We start from the raw sequence: 21713 nt of genomic DNA, 5'->3' as shown, positions 1-21713 counted from the left end.
CAAAATATATATTACGTGTGTTCTTATAACATTTTATTTCATGACATTTTATACTTTCTAGATAGCATACTTCTTATGGAAATTATACATCTGAATGAATTCTAATAGACTCATTTATTTTAATAAGATAGTATATGTTTATTTGCAATCAAAAACATTAAAATATTTAAAGCTTATATTGTATGTATAATGCACTAACTTATTTTTGCTTGTAGATGTTAACACTAATGCATGAGGTGCCATTTTTTAATATTGCATAGAATACAATTCATTAACATTAATGATATACAATATGCTTGGATTAAAATAATGTATTCAAATACATTAAGATATTGCAGTTTAACTGCAGCAAAAGTATAATTTGTATTGCCTATTCACGCACTTGGTGTGCTCAATTAAATGCTGTCTTCAGTACATTAAAATGAAGTGGATATTTTTAGAATCTGGCAGAAATTTCCCTAATAACAATATATTGTGTTTGCTCTTCAGGAAGTCTAGAAGAGGAAAAGTGCATACGTCCCCTTCACAGTCCCCTTTTGTTTTAGTTCTTATCTTTAACCAAGATTACTTGGTGAAGTTCTTGTAAGAGAAGAAAATATATTAGGAGGATCTGATTCGATTTACTAAAGCTTAGTAATACTTCAAAATACTTTTGTTGACAATTTTTAATTCTAGGTGTTCTTCTAGGAGGACAACGTTGGCTTAATACTGGAGAATCCATTAGTGTAATACATCACATCAAAAATAAAAATATTTTAAGAGCATTTTAACAGATTCCAAAAGGCATTTAGTGAAAATACTGAAAATTTTGCTGACTAAAACCAATTTTTAAAACATTCTTGAATACTAGAAAACATTTTTTACTATTTTAAAATTAGGTCTGATATCCTGATATATGATAAAAATGTAGCGATTAATAATGTTTTATATACCAGTAATAACTAACTTGGAAATACATTTAAAAGAGAATACATTCGGAAAATACAATTATAAAATACAAATAAATAATCCTCACATATTTCAAATAACTCATACAAAAAATTATAAAACTTACAAGAAAATAAAATTTTATGAGAACGAAATACAGATAGAAGCCATGTTCCTGAATGATAAATCACTATGTCAAATACATGAGTTATACAGAAATTGCTTTGCAATTTTAGTCAAAATTCTAACATAGTTTTTCTGGGAACTTGACGTATTGTATTGACATATAGCTAAGTAATAAAACAGGCAGGAGTAGATACAAGAATTTTGTAAAAGCAAAGTGCTTCTGTGGATGCTTAAGTATCATCTTAAGTTATGAGTGTGGTACTAACAAATTGTGAAGGGAAGTTACATAAAAACTGCATCTTATATAATTAAGAATTTAAAGTATGATATAAGCATCTATCTATCTGATAAGGGCCATTAAAGTGTGTCTTTGGTTAGCTCTTGCTCCAAGTGGGGATCATTTAGATCAGGAGATGGCAAACAGATTGTGGGCCAAATCCATCCTCCTTTCCATGTATTTTTAAGCAAAGTTTTATTGGAACATAACCAAACACTTTCATTTACTGATTGTGCATGGCTGCCTTCCAGCTACAATTGCAGAATTAAATAGTTGCAAAGGAGATCGTATGGTTTGCAAAGCCAAAGCATTTATTACCTACTCCTTTTCAGAAAAAGATTTCCGACCCTTAATTTAGATCAGGAGTTATAGGATCAAATTATTCCAGGATGCAGGCAGGAAACAGTGTGAAGAGGGATTAGGAGTAAGTATGTGTGCACCCATTTTGGAAGTGGTAGGAAACTGGGGTGCCTTAACTTTTCAAGATAAGCTAGAATAAAAGATGTTTTCCCCTTAAATATGAAATATGATGATTTTTCAATGTGATTTCAAATTTTTATGGGGGCAGAAGAAAAAAAAATCAAGCCAAACACATCTGCAATCTGAATTCAATCCAATGACTGTCAGTTTGCAAGCTTTAGTTCAACTCATAAATTTCAACTCATAAAATTATGCAGAAAATAAATAGATTCAAAGTACAAAATATTTTTGAATGATAAAATGATAAAAGTTATAAAGAGAGATACATCTGTTGGTCGATGCAGCTATACCTATGGTTTTATATTTGTGTAGATAAACAGATATTGGTATAATGTCTGAATGTTAATAAAACATATGACGCTAAAAGATTGTAAGAAATGCAAACAATTATTTTAATATTCAAATTAAAACAAATAATTTATGCCAAAATACTAAAATTACAAAATAATGAGAAAGTTTTATGCATATTATAAACTAAGAGATCATAAACTTAAATGATTAGTTTATGAGCAGATAATTTTTTAAAAGAAAATGAAAATGTCTAACAAAAGTAAGAAATCTTCAACTTCTCTAGTAGTCAAAGAAATGCGAGTTAAGACAATGAGTTATCATTTTTCTTATCAATGGAGGAGAAGGAAAATAATCACAATATTTTATACTGGTACGGGTGTTGTATTCTCTGATATTTCTGTTATTTTTCAATAACATCAAAATAACTTTAAATCAGAAATTTAGCAAAATGTTTTGAGGCTTAAATTCATATCCTTTGTCATACTAAGTGCTTTTTTTGAAAATGTATACCAAGGAAATAATGAACAAAAAAAGCTTTCTTCAAGAATAGCGTCAGTGTTATTTATATTGCAAAAATTTTAAAATACAATTTTAAATGTCAAACACTAGAAGAACAGTTCAATTAATGTTTATATATCCATATAAATTAATGGAGGAGAGTTTTAACTAATAAGTATAAATTTTGCTTAAAAACTTGACTTGAAAAACTCACATATTAAATATAAGGAAAACATAATTTAGTACAAAATGTAGGGAATTCAATTTTTTAAAAAATATGTAATAAAAGGCCGGGCACGGTAGCTCACGCCTGTAATCCCATTACTTTCGGAGGCCGAGGCAGGTGGATCACTTGAGGTCAGGCGTTCGAGATCAGCTTGACCAATATGGCGAAACCCCATCTCTACTAAAAATACAAAAATTAGCTGGGCGTGGTGGGCGTGCCTGTATTCCCAGCTACTCCGGAAGCTGAAGTGGGAGAATCTCTTGAACCCGGAAGGTGGAGGTTGCAGTGAGCCTAGATGGTGCCACTGCACTCCAGCCTGGGCAACAAAATGAGACTCCGTCTCAGAAAAAAAAAAAAAATGTAATGAAATCTTTGGAAGATAATATATCAATACTTAAACTTTGATTTCCTTTGAGTAGTATGTCATTTTCTTTTCTGTTTCTTTATTTTTCCTCTGCTTTCTAAATGTTCTATGTGAACTTTCAAATCACATGTTTTTAAAAGTTAAAAAAACTGGAGGAGAAAGACTTCATTTTAGTGTGATGCAAGAGCTCTCATTTAGCTGTTCTTCAGGTTTTAGCCACTAATGGCTGTTATAGAAGTTAGTTTATCTCCTTATTTGTGTAGTAAACTATCAGAGCATCCATTGCCACCATAGAAATGGAACTCACACATTGATAACCATCACCTTGAGTGTTTTCTGAGCTACCGGATTCTTGTTCTGTTAATATCCACATAATATTTTTTGTCTTCAATCATTTCAAGAACCTTATTGCTTTCTATGGGAACTTCTATATATTTTTTCACTTTTTAAACACTGAAATGAACACTTTATACAGTCTAACATAAATAAGATATGTGTCAAAAAATTGCTATTATTCCAATTACATTTTTGTGCATTATTTAAGGGTAGAGCCTTAAGTTTATCCAAAGTACTAGTTGCCTTTTTCAATATGTAAAAATGGTAACCGTTTTGTTCTGTTTTATAATTTACATAATTTAATATTATCTTATTATACTGCTAATTGATTATCATAATTGTAGAATATGACAAAATAAGATGAAATATTATTTTTGAATATTTATTGTATTTCATAATCTTCCTGTTTCACCAGTTCCCTGCCTGTCTAACTTTACTGCACCAATGGGAACAGTTCTTTCTCCTGATTACCCAGAAGGGTATGGAAATAATTTAAATTGCATCTGGACGATAATCTCTGATCCAGGAAGCCGGATACATCTTTCTTTCAATGACTTTGACCTGGAATCCCAGTTTGATTTCCTTGCTGTTAAAGATGGTGACTCTCCAGAATCCCCAATTCTTGGAACCTTTACTGGGGCTGAGGTGCCTTCCCATCTTACTAGTAATAGTCACATACTGCGATTGGAATTTCAGGCTGACCACTCAATGTCAGGACGTGGCTTTAACATCACTTACAACAGTAAGTTTCTGTTTCTGTTTTTTTCCCATATAATATATTTCTATAAATTTGAGTTGAAAAGTGATCACGTATATTGGTTCTCTTGTTTCCTAGTTAAGAAAATTTGTAAAAGCTGTAAATCTCATTGTGCCAAGGATGGTCATTTCTTCCTTCATTTCCAATCACATTTTACTCTCTATTATATTAATACATTTCCTTTTTTGTGAGAGGCCCAATATCAAGGAAATATGTTTCAAATATTGTTATTATGTAAGCCAATATATTTATAATTGTTATATCAGCCAACATATTTATATCTTAGCATAAACCCAAACCTATTATTGATCACATACTTTGTTATTTGTATGCAACATAAAAGAGAAATAGAGTTTCCCTTAAAGATATTCATGCACCAATAGATATTAAACAACTAATCATGGCATAGAATTAAAATTCCAAAGAAAAAATCACATGGCTACAGTAGCATCATAGAAAAGGAAATAATTAACTTTGGATCTTAGCCTTGTTTTAGGTTTTATAACTGAGCCACAGTACTCACATTAGTGAAACCACAATGGATTGCTATAAAGAATAAATTAGGTGATGCATGTGAATAATTTAGCACAGAGTACATATTACTTAGTAAAAGCTTAATAAACATTAGCCATTATTGTTTAGTTGGTTTTTGAACAATTATCTTGACATCTTATGTTGTTGTGTGAGATGTTAAATATTATTTATCTGCAAAAATGTTTATAATCATAGAAAAAAGATGAATCACATAAAAAAGAAAAAAACCTTAGTGGATTAATAACATTTACATACTAATGCTTCTGTTTGCAAATATACCTGAAGCCATAGAATACTAGTAATTTTTATTGCTTTTCCTTGAAGCTTTTACACTGTGTCAGATATTGACCAATTGGATGAGCTAATATTTAAGTGTCACATAATAAAAGGATTTAGTTTCCAGCTCTTCCTGTTGCTTTATAAAAAGAATTTCACACTTCACTCCCACCCTCACCTATTCAATGTTAAGCTTTGGCAGACAAAGTGTAGTTGTATTTTCAAAGTGATACTAGTGGTGAATAGTGTCGCTGTAAATTGTAAACATGTAATTGCATATTATTAAAGTTAAATTAGCGGTGACATGTGTCATAGAAACTTATATAAAATGACTGCTTTTAGAATTTTTAAAAAATATTTCATGTACATGTCTAAAGATAGACATGTATATGCATCTATCTATCTACAATTTTTATTTTGTCTTAAATGCATAATATTTTTAACTTTAATGTTGATAGTTTTTCAGGGTATTATGGAAATAGGTCTCCCTTTTCCTGGTTCTGTTCTATAGTAAATAATTTAATTGATAATGTGCAAATTATTTTATTTAATGCTTACTAATGAGATTCATTTTTTTCTGAAAAAATATCTACCAGGTACTCTATATTAGAGTTACACTGCTTAATCAAAATTGAGTTTTTAAAATTACAAAATAAAATAATAATTAGAAATATGTGTACATATAAAACATATTTTATGTATTCTAAAACGTACCTTAATATTCTTTTGCACTGTTTCATTTAAAATAAGGAGAACAGATAGTAAAATTATACAATTTATAACCAGCATCAAAGTGATGATTAGTGAGAAAATTTAAAATAACTGCATGTACTAATGCAGTATGAATATAATAATAAATTATAAGCATCTCATAAAATATATTTTACACATGTAGACCTTGCCTCTTTAAATATTCTTCCATTTATATTGTAATACATTAAAATTTTATAATACACAATTGGTCACTCAGATGAATACAGAGAATAATTTGGACTGTTCATGTAATCTATAATCTATGAAAAATTCAAATAAACCCATTTTTATTATACTCCTGCTATTTGCTGTAACTTGGCTAAATATAAACTGTGAGAGAAACAAGGTAGAATAAGATAGTGGCCCTGAGCTCAAGAACTCCTGTTCTCCTGAGATACATGAGACAAATAATGCAAGATACAATAGGTTGTTGAGAAGAAATTAAAAGCCGGTCCAGGGTATACATTTCAATCCTATGAAGCCCTATTTCTATGACATTAGGCAAGTTACTTAACTTTTCCTGAGTCTAACATTACTCTTTTGAATAGATGGCAATACTTTCCTCATCAGCTATTCTAAATATTAAATGAGATAATAACATATCACAATGCTTAGAACATGGTAATTGCAAAAGAATTAACTCTCTTCCTTTTTCCCAGATGGCAGAAAATAAATGTCATAGAAAATTATTTAAAAAGTTGTAACAGTTTCATACTAGATTGAGACATTTCACTTTAATTCTCAAGATGAGACTCACTCTCTCTATTTCCAGTTGGAAATAGAGAAAAATAAATAAAAGTTTCCAAAGGAATATAGTCAATTGCTTTGCATTTTAATTAATTGAAATTCTGACCAGCTTATAATGGAAATATTTGCATAATCTTAGCTAGTCTCATGGTCTCCAGAAATAAGCAGAAATAATTCTGTTTTGAAATTTTATAATTTTAGAGTGTAATTCACATTTTAAAACATTCACATTTATTGCACATCACAGGCAAACAGGTAAGGTCAGAGGAGAACCTCCAAATTTAAAGTAAATAAATAAAAACTTGTGTAGAAATAAACACAAGTTTTAAAATATCTCTTTCTCTCTCTCTCTTTTCCAAAATATAGAAGGATCTCTCTCTGGCTAATGTTGTTTGTTTGTGTATTTTTCTTTGCATATTATTCTAAAGCATTTGGACATAATGAATGCCCTGATCCTGGAATACCAATCAATGCACGGCGGTTTGGGGACAACTTTCAATTAGGAAGTTCAATTTCAGTTATTTGTGAAGAAGGATTTATTAAAACCCAGGGAACAGAAACAATTACATGTATTCTTATGGATGGAAAAGTAATGTGGAGTGGACCGATTCCAAAATGTGGAGGTAAGTGTAGTAGTGAGTGAGAAATAGAACCTCATCATCATTATGTACAAGAAACCACAACAAGAAACACATTATCCTACCAGGACTGTCATAATCATTATCTTAAAACATTTCTTGATATTCTATATTAAACATATCTTGTTAAGGAAATTACACTTTTAATTTTTCATGTTAAAACAAATTTTTAGAAACCTTTTAGAAGCTTCCTTTTAAAAAAAAGCTCTTATTAAAAGATAAAGATTAATGAATGGTAAATATTGGTCACATGTGTAAACTCTCTATAGTATACTTCCTAGTTATAGTTTAATACACTTTATAGTTTCCATTCATTTTTTCTCGGTATGTTATCTATTCATGGTACACACTAATTTTCAAAAATATGTTAATAATGATCAATTATAATAAATACATTTAAGCTAAAACACCCATTTATTTAAAATATATGATTTCTGAAGGCATCATTTGCTAATTTTTTTCAGTTTTTATTTTTCCAATTAAATATAGTCAACAAGGTTCAAGGCATATATATGTGTGTGTGTGTGTGATATATATGTATGATCTTTGGAATTATTTTTAAACCGATTCTCACTCTGTTGCCCAGACTGGAGTGCAATGGTGCAATCTCAACTCACTGCAACCTCTGCCTCCCAGGTTCCAGCAATTCTCCTGCCTCAGCCTCCCTAGTAGCTGGGATTACAGGTGCATGCCTCCGTGCCCAGCTAATTTTTTGTATTTTTAGTAGAGACACGGTTTTTCCATGTTGGCCAGGCTGGTCTCAAACTCTTGATATCAAGTGATCTGTCTGCCTCGGCCTCCCAAAGTGCTGGGATTACAGGCATGAGCCACTGCTCTTGGCCTATTTTTGTATATATACACTCATATAAAATCTCAGATTATGTTGGTAAGAAGGAAGGATGATCGTAATTAAAAGTAAAACATCAATTACATAGTATATAAATTTAGAATCTACTGAAATGAGGGGCCTTTATTTAGATTTGCCACAGAAGGAATTAACATTCTAAATTTTAATTTCTCCTTCCACTATAGTATCTAATAATACATATCTATTTTATTATAAAGATATAAATGGGCTGGGCACGGTGGCTCACGCCTGTAACCCCAGCATTTTAGGAGGCCAAGGCGGGCGGATCACGAGATCAGGAGATTGAGACCATTCTGGCCAACATGATGAAACCCCGTCTCTACTAAAATAAATAATAATATTAATAAGAAAAAAAACTAGCCGGGTGTGGTGGCACATGCCTGTAGTCCCAGCTACTCAGGAGGCTGAGGCAGGGGAATCGCTTGAACCTGGGAGGCAGATGTTGCAGTGAGCCGAGATCGCGCCACTGCACTCCAGCCTGGTGATAGAGCAAGACTCTGTCTTAAAAAAAAAAAAAGAAAAAGGAAAAAAATATACAAATGAACTTTTACTAAGAAATAGATGAACTATAACTGTATAACACCTTTAGTAGATTGTCATATAATAATTGATTATTTTAAAAGCAGTTTCTTTTTCTTATTTTCCAAGTTTTTCCTCTTACCTGTCTCCAAACTGACTAGCTGATAAATTGAGAAGATTTAATATGTAATTTTCCAAAGTACAACAAATTTAATTGAAGCATTACCTATATATTGATGACTTTCATTGGATTGAACATTTTCATAATGTCTCATAATGAAGTAATCCCAGACCATGTAATTATGTTTTCCTAGTGGCCCCTTCAATTAATGCTTTCCTTCTTTTTACTACTAACTGCTTTCTCATTAGTAATATCAGGCGGGCAGAACTAGATGACTTTAGTGTTCTTTTTCAAACTTCAAATAGTATGGGTTCAGCAGGGGCTACTCTGTCAATAATTATGACTATGATGGTATTTTAAAAACATAGTGGAGTTACACAATAATGGACTAAAGTAAAAAGGGAAAATGGATAATATGGATAGTAATACTTAGTTTTTCCACCATTCTTTTTGCCGGAGCCCATTCATTCTTTTAACATAGTTTTTGATCCAGCTTTGGGGAACCAGTAAGAAAAATCTACATTAGCATTTTTGTTTGTTTGTTTGTTTGTTTTGAGATGGAGTTTTGCTTTTGTCACCCAGGCTGGAGAGCAGTGGCACCATTTCTGCTGACTGCAACCTCCGCCGCCCGGGTTCAAGAGATTCTTGTGCCTCAGCCTCCTGAGTAGCTGGGACTATAGGTGCACATCACCACACCCATCTAATTTTTTTTGTATTCTTAGTAGAAACTGGGTTTCACCATGTTGGCCAGGCTGGTCTTGAACTCCTGACCTCAGGTCATCCGCCTGCCTCGGCCTCCCAAAGTGCTGGGATTACAGGCACGAGCCACCACGCCCTACGGCCACACATTAGTATTTGAAGCAACAGTAGGAAATGGGAGAAAAGTGTGTTTCAGGCAAAAGGAATAGAGCCAGTTCAGTGTGACTGCAGGGGAGGACACAGTGAGTTGGATCTGATGAATGACTAGAGAAGTCCAGAGCATTAGACCCTTTTTAAATAATGCTAAGTAGCTCCAAAGTTACCCTGTGGCTAAACAGGAGCCATTGCAGCTGGGAAATGACATTATCTGAGCCTCACCCTCCCCTGCACTGAAATTTGTTTTAAATCTCAGTCGACACATACAGAGACCACTTCTAGGTAATTTTGAATTTTGTTGGATCCTCGTTTGCCTAACTTGGGCATTGGTTTTGGGGTTGCTTGGTGCCTAGCTTCATGGTGGAGGTAAAAGTAATTAGTAATGTCAATCAGTAATTTAATGAATCACTACTTATTTAGAGCAATTTCAGGGAGATTTTCTACTATCTGTGAAAAACAAATGGTATTTAACTTTTAAAATTAAGTAAGATAAAATATTCAGAACTCTAACTTGACAAAGGCCAATAAGCCCTCCACACATCCCTAAGAGAACCCTTATGAAGTTTCTGATGGACAAGAATTGTTTTTCTCTATGTGTGAGTGAAATGACACACAGTTGGCACACCTGCCTGTTTGTGGACCCAATAGCAAGGTGGAAACATCACTAAGGATGAGGTTGGAGCCAAGGAAGGCAGAACTGGAGTGGGCCAGAAGCAATCTTAGGGTGGCCCTTGCCAGGTTACTACTCTATCCCAAACCACCTCTGAGCCAGTTTCCACCCAACAAAGCAGACTGCTGTCAACTCTATAACTAACTCAGGTAGGTTTGATTTCTTAGCCTCTAATTAAGGTTTATATTGATTTCCTTTCGTTTTGCCTGAATTCTACTTAGGTACTAACAATTAAAGCCCGAGACTAACTGATGCCTCAGCTTATTTTTATTTTTCCTAATTTAAAAAAAAAAAAAAAAAAACTTCCCCATCCCCCCACCATTCCTGAAACTTCCAGAGCCACTCCCACTTACATAGAGAACTATGGTTGGGAGGCTACTCCTGTCTCCTTTTTTCTGTAGACAGTCTATATTTTTACGATAAAATTTTTCTTATTATTTATTATTGTTCATCTTTGGGGCACTATCGCAGCCTCCAACATTTACAAATGTTAACAAACGTTAACATGCTTAACATTTTCGCTGAAACTTTTAAATTATCTTCATATTAAACATTTCAAATAGAATAACTTTTTAAAGGTACATGTTGGTATTTTCTGGTTAATACAACTAAATTTCTACTTCTATTTTCTTTTCTTCAAAATCAAATTCATTGTTAAAAGTTATATATGTATATGGATTGTTGTGTATTAAAATTAGAAGGTAGAACATTTTGTTTTAATCAGAACTTACAGAACAATGGAAATCAGTATAAAATGTTTTTGTTCGAAAACTCAGAACCTCAATCCACTTAAAGATGACCACCATCTGCAACTCCTCTCTATCATAAGTGTCTAACAGTTTAGGCATATTGGCAAATTTGTGATCCACCAGTGTCAATCAGTCCTCAAACTGAGGAAACAATCAGTCCCTAAAACTTTGGGAAATCTTTGAGAATAGTTAAAGAAACTTTCACATGCCATAGTCCTTGAATAAGGATTGTCAGACCAAAAGGGAGAAATATCATAATGTGTTGCAGTTTTATGATCCCACATTTCAGATAACTTAAATACAATTGTTTAACATAATTTGGTTATACATTTTATTCACTGACCTGAAGTTCAATACTGATGCATTAACTAAGGATAGATTGGGGCTTTCTGAAAATTTGAAGTCATTTCTCTAGAATAGGTTGATCCAATTATCACCATAAAGAAGAAAGATTAGTTGCCTTTTAAGGCCTTATGAGCTTTCAGTTCTGCTAATGGAAAACAAAATACGTTATTGTAATCAGCATTGTAGTTATGTCACACTGAATTCCACAAACTGTCATCCTAACTTGTTTTTATGGCAGCCAATGACTCCTTCACTGACACTGAGACATTAGCCTGAATATACCTGGCTCTACCTAGGGCCAGTCTTTTCATGGTATCTTCTTCAAAGAAACAGCCTAAAGCCCTGAAGAACTGTGTAGATGATTGTTGTAGATCTCCTTTAATGAGCTGACCCAGGGATTTTCACAATGTATCACCCAGAAAGCTTTCTAAAAATCCTCTTCCTCTGTCTTCATCAGTGTCCCACTCATAGCAGCTGCTTAAACTGCTGTCCTCCCTTCACAACACAGCTTCCCTCACGTTCCTTTATTTTACTATTCTGCACAGTCCAGGCCCTTTTTGGATATCTTGTGAGCCTCCTCACTAAGTTCATCCCTCTTTAAGTACAGTTTTCTCACAAGAATCTTCCTTCTTGGAATTCCTTCTTTTCATACCCTAAATCTACCTTTTTCTTTCTTGTAGTATTATCAGAGTTTCAGGGGCCTCTGAGGACATCGTCCAGCTCATCTGTATCATAACCTTCAAAGTTCTTTCTACCAGCCTAAATGCAAGGAAATTTGGAAATGAGACACAACATAATAGCATTTCAATTTTATTTCTCCACTTAAGCATGTGTATGTGTGTCTCCTGAAATATGAGTAAGACATTCCATTTTTTTTTTCCTTTTTTTGAGATTGAGTCTCACTCTGTCTCCCAGGCTGTAGTGCAGTGGAACAATCTTGGTTCACTGGAACCTCCACCTCTCAGGTTCAAGCAATCCTCCTGCCTCAGCTTCCCGAGTAGCTGGGATTACAGATGCGCGCCACCATGCTCAGCTAATTTTTATGTTTTTAGTAGAGATGGGGTTTCACCATGTTGGCCAGGATTGGTCTTGAACTCCCAACCTCAGAAGATCCACCTGCCTCGGCCTTCCAAAGTGCTGGGATTACAGGCATGAGCCACCGCACCTAGCTAAGATAGTACCTTCACCTAATTCTTTTTTTCAAGGGAACATCAGGCAACTGAATTTCCTTTACTGTACCAGGCAATGCAAACTGGAACCATCCTTGACCCCCAAAATTCCAGAATCCAGTAATCAACCAGTAAAATACCACAGAATTTCTTGTCACTGGAATTTTCCTTGTGACCAGTACTGCTATACAGAAGGCAAACTTTAAGGGTAATATTTTACTCCTCAAAGGGATTTTCTTATTGGGATTTGGGAAACCCACTTATCTCTGCCCACCTAAATCTGCCCATCCAGGGGCCAACTCCAAGAGCTTGAGACTGTCTGCCCGCTTCATTGTCTGCCAAAAGGTATCTGCCTCGTTGTTTCTACCTCAAATGATCTGAGCATCATTACTTGGCTTTCTTTCTTAAATATAGCCATAATTAACTTATTTTTCTCAGCTCTGATTTGCTTTACCAGATTCTTGAGATCAGTTTGTAAAGGAGAGTGTCTGTGATTATTTGGTAAATTAGCTATAGGTAATTCTGCCATCATCTTGTTGCAGGTACTTTTGATTATCCAATCTTTTAATACTTCTTCCTAGTGGATGTCTTGCTTTTAACTTGTTCTGTGAGTTTAACACACAGGCAGAAAATGTCTTTCCAAAATTTTTACTCAACTCAACTTCATCTAGATATTTATGTCCTCTAGGTTGGTGAAGCCAACTGCCACTAGACTGGATGGTAGTTTTGGTGAATCTGAGTCTACAGATAGCACCTAATGCCCAATGCCACAGATCAGGAATCATAATCTCAAATGCTTAACAGGAGCAAGGAAGTAACAGAAATGAATTAGATGGGCTAAAGGAAGCAGGCTACCCTCCCAATGGACAGGTGGATTTTCCCACTTTTTATACAGACATAATTATAGATAAATATCTGCTTAAAAACAATATAAATAATACAAAAAATTTTATTATTGACAACTGAGAGCAATGTTTCCATTAGCTTATACAATACCTTCATGGACATTAGAAAAGAGCCACAGTCAATCCATTGTGCTAGGCCAGTGAAGCAGTTCAGAAATCATATATTGGACAGCAACCTCTATTCCTTCTAAGAAAGCACACCAATGTCTCAAGAAATTGGGTATCCTTTAGGGCCTTAAGAATCATTTTGCAAAGTAGTTATTTCAGGAGAAAGTTTCTTGAGTTACTCTTTTTTGTTGTGAAGTTGTGTAACACTGTTTAAGTCCAATCCTCTAGCACCTAGAGTCTAGCTGGAACATCATATCTTGAACTGTGCATTCTCCCCCAAATGATCATTTCAAATTCAAAGTACTCTCTGCAGTATCCTTTTGGCTTTGCATTGATATTCTGCTCATGTCTTATCCTATTTTTACCATGAGACAGTACAATTTTGCTAATAATTTAGCTCCTAATGTGGCTCAGTTATCTAGTATGATTTCATTTCATTCAGACTCAGGAACTAGACCAAAGTTATTTAAGAAGCATTGATAAATAACAGAGATTTTTACTTTGATTTTTTTTTTTGAGTTAGGATGCAAGTGTTTTATACAATGAAGTAAACAGAAGGCTTCTCAAATACCTTTCTAGGCCATCTTTTCCCCCTTCTCACCCACCATTCAAGATAGCTTGTAAAAATCATCACTACCATCATCATTATCATTTATTTCCCTGTCTTCCCCCATGCATACACACACACAGTCCTCCCATCACTAAGCTCTTCTTCTCTCCCTTTCTATTTTCCTTTCCAGGGCCCATGTCTTTGTTCACATGAATTCAGTCCCTCTGTCACACACATAATCCTCAAGTTACCAGAAAATCCACTCCACTGTACTCTGCACCCAAGAAAGATTCATTAATTCCATTCTGATGGTTTTCGATTGACATTCTGTCTCCTTGGAAGCTTGGTGAATAAATTCTTCACCTTGTTATAATAAATTATGTACTGATTTTGAAAACAACGAGAAGAGAGACAGCAAGTTTTTGACATATATTCTCAGCTACTCTCTGAGTTACATTTCTACTTTATAATGCCCGCTTCTGAATTTGCCAGTAATAAGCCAGCCAATGAATCCCAAAAGAACTTGAAAGGGATACCAGGCCATGAGATGTAGTATAAAACAAGAAAGTTATCTTTCTAAGTGTCAAGCAGTGAGGACTAAGTCATCTAGAGTTTTCTGTTTTAAAAAGCAAGACAGTTGGACATAAATTAATTCTCCTCTGTTGCAGCCACAGAAGGAAACAGTTCCTGAATATAAAGATTTATTATTCATTAGTGAATGCCTTTAAAATAAAATGCTACTGAACTATACTCATGTAGATTGAAAGTTGAAAAGGATTTTATTGCAGACCAAAAATGAAAGATGCATTAATGTATTCATTATTTTGTTATAGAATCTGAAATTCATACCATTTTTGTTTTAAAATCAAATTTTCCTCAATAATTTAAAGTTATACAATTATTTAACTGTTACTGGAAAAATAAGTTAGACAAGTCTAAAAATTATATATGTTATTAAATTTTATTTTATTAAATATGCTACTCAGGCTCATTTTAGTCTCCTTTCCTGGTTTCCTCTCCTCTCTGTGATCTGTTTAAGTGCATGTCCCAGAGCTACATTTTGGATATGTTCTGCTCTCTATTGCATTCATTTCATTGGTGATTTTTCAATCAGTCTCTAACTGTAAACAATATCTACATGCCGCTGTCTCTCAAATTTACATCTCTAGCCTGGTTCTCTGCCCTGAAATGTAGACTTATATGTTCAACTTCCTACTCCACATCTGCACTTAAGTGTTTAATAGGCATCTCAAACTTACCCTGTCTGAAACTGATATGTCTCCCCACGTCACTCTAAACCTGATATTGTCACTCTCTTTCTCCATTATTAATAGCAACTCTATTATTTCAGTCATTCAGGCCAAAATTCTTCGGTCTTTATCAAATCTTTCCTGACTCCTTTCTTTCTGTCATAACCATAGATAATGCATCAGAAAAACTGGCTAGCTCTTCCTTTGAAATCATTCAAAACCCAAATATTTCTTACTACCTCCACTGCTGACATCTTGGTCCCAGCAACCTTTGTCTCTGGCTTTAATTAATCCGTAGCCCCCTAACTGCTCTCACTGCTTCTGTCTCTGCTTTTATTCAGCTCTATTCTCAACACAGCTGCCAAAGTGATATACCATTCTTCTCTAAAGAGACTTGGTCCCTGTGATTTTTTTCCCCTAAGCAGTACCTTGTCATTTCCTTCCAGATCCCATGCAGATACTGAAATTTGTAGTTCAAATTAGAAATAGCTTGTTGTTCAGTCCACCTGTGCCCAACCATTAGTTTCCTCATAATTATTTCTCCTCTGAGTCTCAGAAGGCTCTGATGTATATATGCTTTCTGCTTCTCTTGTCCTTTTTACCTCACTCTGACTCACATGCCCCCTACACTGTAGTCAGCAGTGCCCCCTTTGATCTAAAGCAATCTCCGTGACAAAAATGGAAATGAATATTGGCCTTCTGGATTACATGATCACGTTCTTGAATATGATTAGATGTAATACATTCATGGGTCTGCTTTATAGATAAAGGAGATTACATTTAGTGAAATACTTTGGAAGAGTCTGATGAATGCTATTGCCTCAAAGCTGATGATTTAACTAAGAGCTGGGTTAAGACTGGCAAAGTTGCCTTTTTCTTGTAGACACTCGAATGATTTTGAACATTGTTATATTTGCAGCCCTCCTGACAAGGAAAACCATAGGAATAAATGTGTGACTAACAAAATGGAGAACTAAATTTTCCTGCTGCTTTAGCTTTGGCAACTTAGATCTCCAGTTAAGAAGAAAAAATTATCTATATTCCTCTTCTTGAAAATTTAAGGACAAGACACCCCTCCAGAGCTTAAGTGGGTTCTAGCTGATTCTTTTATCTCAATCATAACCTCTGCCATCCCACTTCCAATGTGCTAAGCAGCAAAAGCTAGGGAGATCTATATGTCTTTATCTATCTAATCCGTATATCTGTCTTTCTCTATCATTCATCTATCTATAACTGTTTGAATCATAAGTTGTTTGGTTTTTCATTCTTCTTAGAGGAGGGAAAGTGCTAGTCTCCTTATCTTCAAGCCAAATTGAGGGAAAGGGCTGCATAAGAATCCCTCTTAGAGAATGGAGATGTTTGTGTGAAAGAGAATTCCCAGGTGGATATTTGCTTATACAATGAGCTTGCTGATCTACCTTCTATGCCTATTGAACAAAAGAAAAGAAATTGGTGAAAAGCTGGCAGGTTGGAGAGAGGGAGAGCTGTTTAGTTCAAACAGTTTGGTTAGTCAGTGATGTAACTTTCCTGTGCATCAAATGAATACCAAAGAAATTACTCAGGCTTGGCCACAGGAAAAGACAATCCAACAGAGTTATAGGGTGTGCTGTCAGGGATGGGAGCAGACAGGCAACTACAAAAGGTTGAGCTTCTCTTTTATCAGGGAATTGTGCGGTGAGAAGCCATTCTCCTCACTCTTGGCCTTTGCAAACAACTCATTTGTTCTCATGGGAGAATCAACATGTTCCATACCTGACAAAAGGGAGGCACCAGTGACCAGACAAAGGTTTGCAAGGAAAGCAATAACTTCCAGGAAAGGACTATGACCTTTCACCTCATCCCAGCCCTAACTCACCACAGGAAACAGGATCTAAAGGTAAAAGGAAGAGGACAAGATATAAAATAAGTGATAATACCTTCTCTACTCCAAGTGCTGAAGTAAGTAGAGGAATGAATCTGAAGTGCTGGCATTCCTTTAGCATACTCTTCCCTATACTCCAAGTCTCTCTGGCTGCTACTCAAGGCACCTTGGGTGAGTGAATGGAGAGAATGAGATAACGGTTTTAAATTGAACTGGATCAAGTTTTTAAATACTAGAAGTGATAAGAAAACTAGAGGCTCTGCTTAACATGCTCTTTGAGGAGAGAAAGAGACTTGGCAGTGTGTGTTTTAAGGCAGTAATTAGAAAAAAAAAAGTCTTCTGTTTTTGCTTCACCAACTTTAGAATGTTCTATAAAATGCTTACTCAAGCAAGAACTCCCTTGCCCTCAGCACAGAACTCCCTGCATAGCTGTGGCTTATGCTCCTTCCTACTCCCTAATGGGATATCTAAGAGAATTCTTTGAGTGAATAGGATGGGACTGAAGTCCCGGGAGAACTGTTTGAAGACAAGCCTGGACTTGCATGCCTGATGAACTTTCCCTTTGAGGGTAAGAGGTTCTCTCTTGAATCTCAATTAGTCTCAGAGGAAAGGAAGCCATTCTCATTCACAGCCATTAATTCTTTTTAGAGAGAGTTCTTTTGAGGAAGCAATTAGAGTAACAATTTGATACACAGATCAGAATTTATTTGTGGTTCTTATAAACAGATATGTATTCACACATTTATATATATTTATATCTAACAATGAACCCCTCCTTTAGTTAAGTATTTAGGTGTTATTAAATTCTACGTCTCCTGAAGCACTAATATAGAATAATCTAATTTAATAGCCGTCTGCAGGGCTTTGCTTCTAATCTTTGTGGAGCTGGGTACAGGGAGGGATAGAAGTAGTTATGGAAATGGACTCTATTTTGGCTCCTTAATTACCATGTTTCTGTCTTTCTCTTCTTATCCTAGATACATACCTGACTTGTTCATTGTAATTTTTTTTTTTGAACCATGATGCAGTGTGCTGAGGTTTGAGAGACCTGGTGATTACTTACCACACCTATAACCATAAAGCAAGTTTTTTTTTTTTAAGGAACAAAATGGAACTGTCATTGTCTGATTGTCCTTGAATTGGCATCTAGATTTTATCAAGCACAACTCCACAGAAGGATTGTTTATCAGACCAAATGCTACAATGTTCACCTCTTTCATTCACCTATGGCAAAATCCCTGTGATCAAAACCTAGCTTAGCCCATGGTCCCCAACTTCCTTCTGAGCACCTAAGTACCACTTCTCAGATGGAAGAGCATCTCCTGCTGTGGAGTACCAGCACTCCTTAGCATTTTTATTCAGGAGAATTTTATCTGAATGCAGTCTGAAGCACTTCTGATTCTTTCATCGAGGTCTTAAAACACAGTGGGTTCTTTGAATGTATCCTTTCTTCTTAAAGTAAGACAAAATTGAGCCAGCACTCAAACTCACATTATTTATAACAGACGTTCTTCAGGCCTTAGAAAAATAAAACTAGATAAATGAACTATATTGAATTTACATATCTCATTGTTGTTTTCATTGCTACAAAAAGAAGAATTAAAGGCAACGACCTGTGTTTCACTAAAATATCCAAATAACTTCCTCATCCCAGAAAACTGAGAGATTAACCAATGGAGTCTTGGAGCTGCAGAACACCCACATCCCTTAAATTTCCTGTGTGGTCCACATACCTAACCAATAAAAGGACCTGAGGGATCAGGTGGGGGTCTTGTCAACCATGCAGATTTTTGGGTCCCATCTTACAACTATTAGAAGTACAATACAGGAATCTGCATTTTAACAAGCTCAGTAGATGGCCACTAACGTTTGAAAGTCTTTTAAAGCAATAACTGCAGGTAACCAGAGGCCCCCATGAACTGCTCCTCCTTAGGCCTCCACTAACAATAAGTTGTAACAACAAGAACCACTTGACTTTCCCCCACACAGATTAGTGTTTTTTACTTCCTACCTCTGCCTATTCTGTCCCACTTCTGTTAAGCCTGTTTTGCTTGTATTCATTTTTTAATCTAAACTCTTCTTTGACAACATCTCCTACCCGGACTCTTTCCTAATGCCCCTGGGACAGTACCTGTCCCTGCCCTATATTTCAAGGCTACTTACCCAGCTCAAGCATGTACTTATCATGTTTCATGTTAACTGTATCAATCTTCCTTGTAGAAAATGTGTATCTCTTGAAGGCAGATATAATATCACATAGAATTTTTTTTCAATTTCAGCAGCTAGCACAGTATCTTAGGCATAGTAGCAGAAAGTAAATGTTTATTTAATTAATTAAAAAATGAATAATAAATAGTAGTGGAGAGGCACTTAAAATGGGGTTAGAGCCTCAAAATTATACTAAAAACCTTTGGACTAAATATTCTACCCCCCTGACTTTTCATCTATTTCTGTCTTCACTAAACCAATGGTAAAGAGAGTATAAAATGTTTAAATAAACATTTCTTTTGGAAAAATAATAAATCTACTGTGGAAGTAATTCTTAACTAGGAATTTAACAATCTGAATTTGAGTCTCAGCTCTGCCGCTACCTAGTCCATGTTTCTGATCAAGTCATGATCATAAGTCAAAACTCCATCATAAGTTGAGGATCATCTGTGTGTCAAAGAAAAATTTCTCTGTCAGAGTTAAACAGGCAAGCAAGACTATTTGAGACTATTGCAAAGGAGAAGAAAAATTGAACTCAACTCCTTTGAAAGAGGGAGAAGGTTTTTAAGCATTGGGGTGAGCTAGTAGAAAAATACTGGAGCATGTTAGGGGGTAGGTTGGCCAATGTGATTAGATCATTTATGTTTGATAATTGGAGCTTACTGAAGTTAGGTTCCCACTCTCCCACAGAGAGAGTGGAAAATAAGGGTGCTTCAAAGGGATGGCTCCCAGGTCATTGAAAAAGACATTCCTGGGTCATAAAACTAGTAAGAGGCTGGGAGAAAATGTACATTTCAAAGGTACAGAGGAAAAAAAACAAACAAACAAGTTTTCTAAACTAAATGCTCTAGGAAAGGGAGGTGGGAAGGAGGGTCTTGAATCAGGAAGAAGCCTGTCTAAATTTAGTTAAACTAAAGTTTATCTCAGTCAACTGAGATATAAACTATTCTATTTTTCCACTAAAACCTAGGAATTTATTACTTTTACTTTGCTAAAATTATCCCAGTTCACACACTTAGGTGAGAGGAAGACCCAAACAAATAATTCATCTCAGCCCTTTTCTCAGTGTAGTGATATACTGGCTATTGGACAATACCTACTTAATTTTATTAAATTAAAATACTTTTTTCAAAGGGTTGCATATTCAATCATCTTTCATTTTTTCCTCTAAATATTCACCTTTACCTTCAACCTACATGGAAACTTGAACATCAACCAATTTTGAAAATCACTCCTAAGATAGCCAAGAGCTCCAGATTCTATTTTCTCTTGTTTCTTGTGATATTTCACAGACCCTTCCATTTTAGCACTGAATCTCATTAACTTTCCACATGAAACTCCTCCCTGTTCCGTGTTTCCCATTTTGGTGAATGGAATCACCATCCACCCTATTGCACATGCCAAGGGTTCAAGGACCAGTTTAGACTCCTTCCTCTGACTCACTCTTTGCACGTCAATAAATGCTTTTGATTCTCCTTCCTAAATACCTTGTATATTCTGCCTATCTCTGCTACAGCCTTATTTCATAATCTGATAATGCCTTTCCTAGATAGTTGCAACAATCTTCTAACTGATCTCACTAAATCCAGGTGTACTGCTGCAATCCATTTTACATGAAAGTTTCATTTAAATGAAAATCTTATCCTTTGTCTATATATGTGTGTGTGTATATATACATATCCTTTGTCAACAATTTTTCAATTGCCGTGGTTCACTTTCCATAGTGGAGCAAACCAGGTCCTTTTCTAATTTTCTCTCATCACTTCTTTATTTCCCAGAAAAGGTAATTGCATTACTTTATGCTAACTCAATCCTCTATGCATTTACATGTGATGTTGCTTTCATTTACAATATCCTCCCTCAGTTTTTCTGTTGGTGAATTCTGACTCATTCTTGATTTCATCCTGTTCAATCTTCAAATTAAACAGAATCTCTTCTATGAAACATTTATTCATTTCCTTTTCTGGGCCCCTTGTACTGTGGACATACCTTTGTTATAGAACTTGACATTTTTACGTTTTGTTAATGTTTCTGTCTTTTGCACCGTGGGCACTGGGAGGAAAGGAAAAAGACTATCTTAATGTCAGTTGGAAAGAATTTTTCTAGAGTCAAACTGCCTTTGTTCAAATCCTTGACAGTTCAGATGCAAATTATTTAAATTCCTTACACATCAGTTTTCTTATCTATAATAGTGTACTTATCTGGCTAGATTATTTTGAGCATTATATCAAATAATCTGAGGGTGCCTGACACAGAGAAAGCATTCCATAAATGTTCATTAGTAGAAGTAGTACAAATGCCACAC

At 34.9% G+C, this 21713-nt stretch overlaps 1 protein-coding gene across 2 annotated transcripts in view; it reads left to right on the top strand.

Annotated features, from left to right (window-relative positions):
- CSMD3 (CUB and Sushi multiple domains 3) overlaps positions 1-21713 on the top strand; it is a 1211357-nt gene that overhangs the window by 750126 nt on the left and 439518 nt on the right. For both annotated transcript variants that reach the window (XM_003823338.5, XM_034966508.3), the window contains 2 exons: positions 3941-4267; positions 7021-7215. In XM_003823338.5, the coding sequence (XP_003823386.3) occupies positions 3941-4267; positions 7021-7215 (522 nt within the window). The remainder of the gene's footprint in view (positions 1-3940; positions 4268-7020; positions 7216-21713) is intronic.

This window comes from Pan paniscus, chromosome 7, assembly GCF_029289425.2.
Source record: "Pan paniscus chromosome 7, NHGRI_mPanPan1-v2.0_pri, whole genome shotgun sequence".
Classification (NCBI taxonomy): Eukaryota; Metazoa; Chordata; class Mammalia; order Primates; family Hominidae; genus Pan; species Pan paniscus.
The sequence above is the reverse complement of the archived record's forward strand: the minus strand, read 5'-3'. Positions and strand labels throughout refer to the sequence as shown.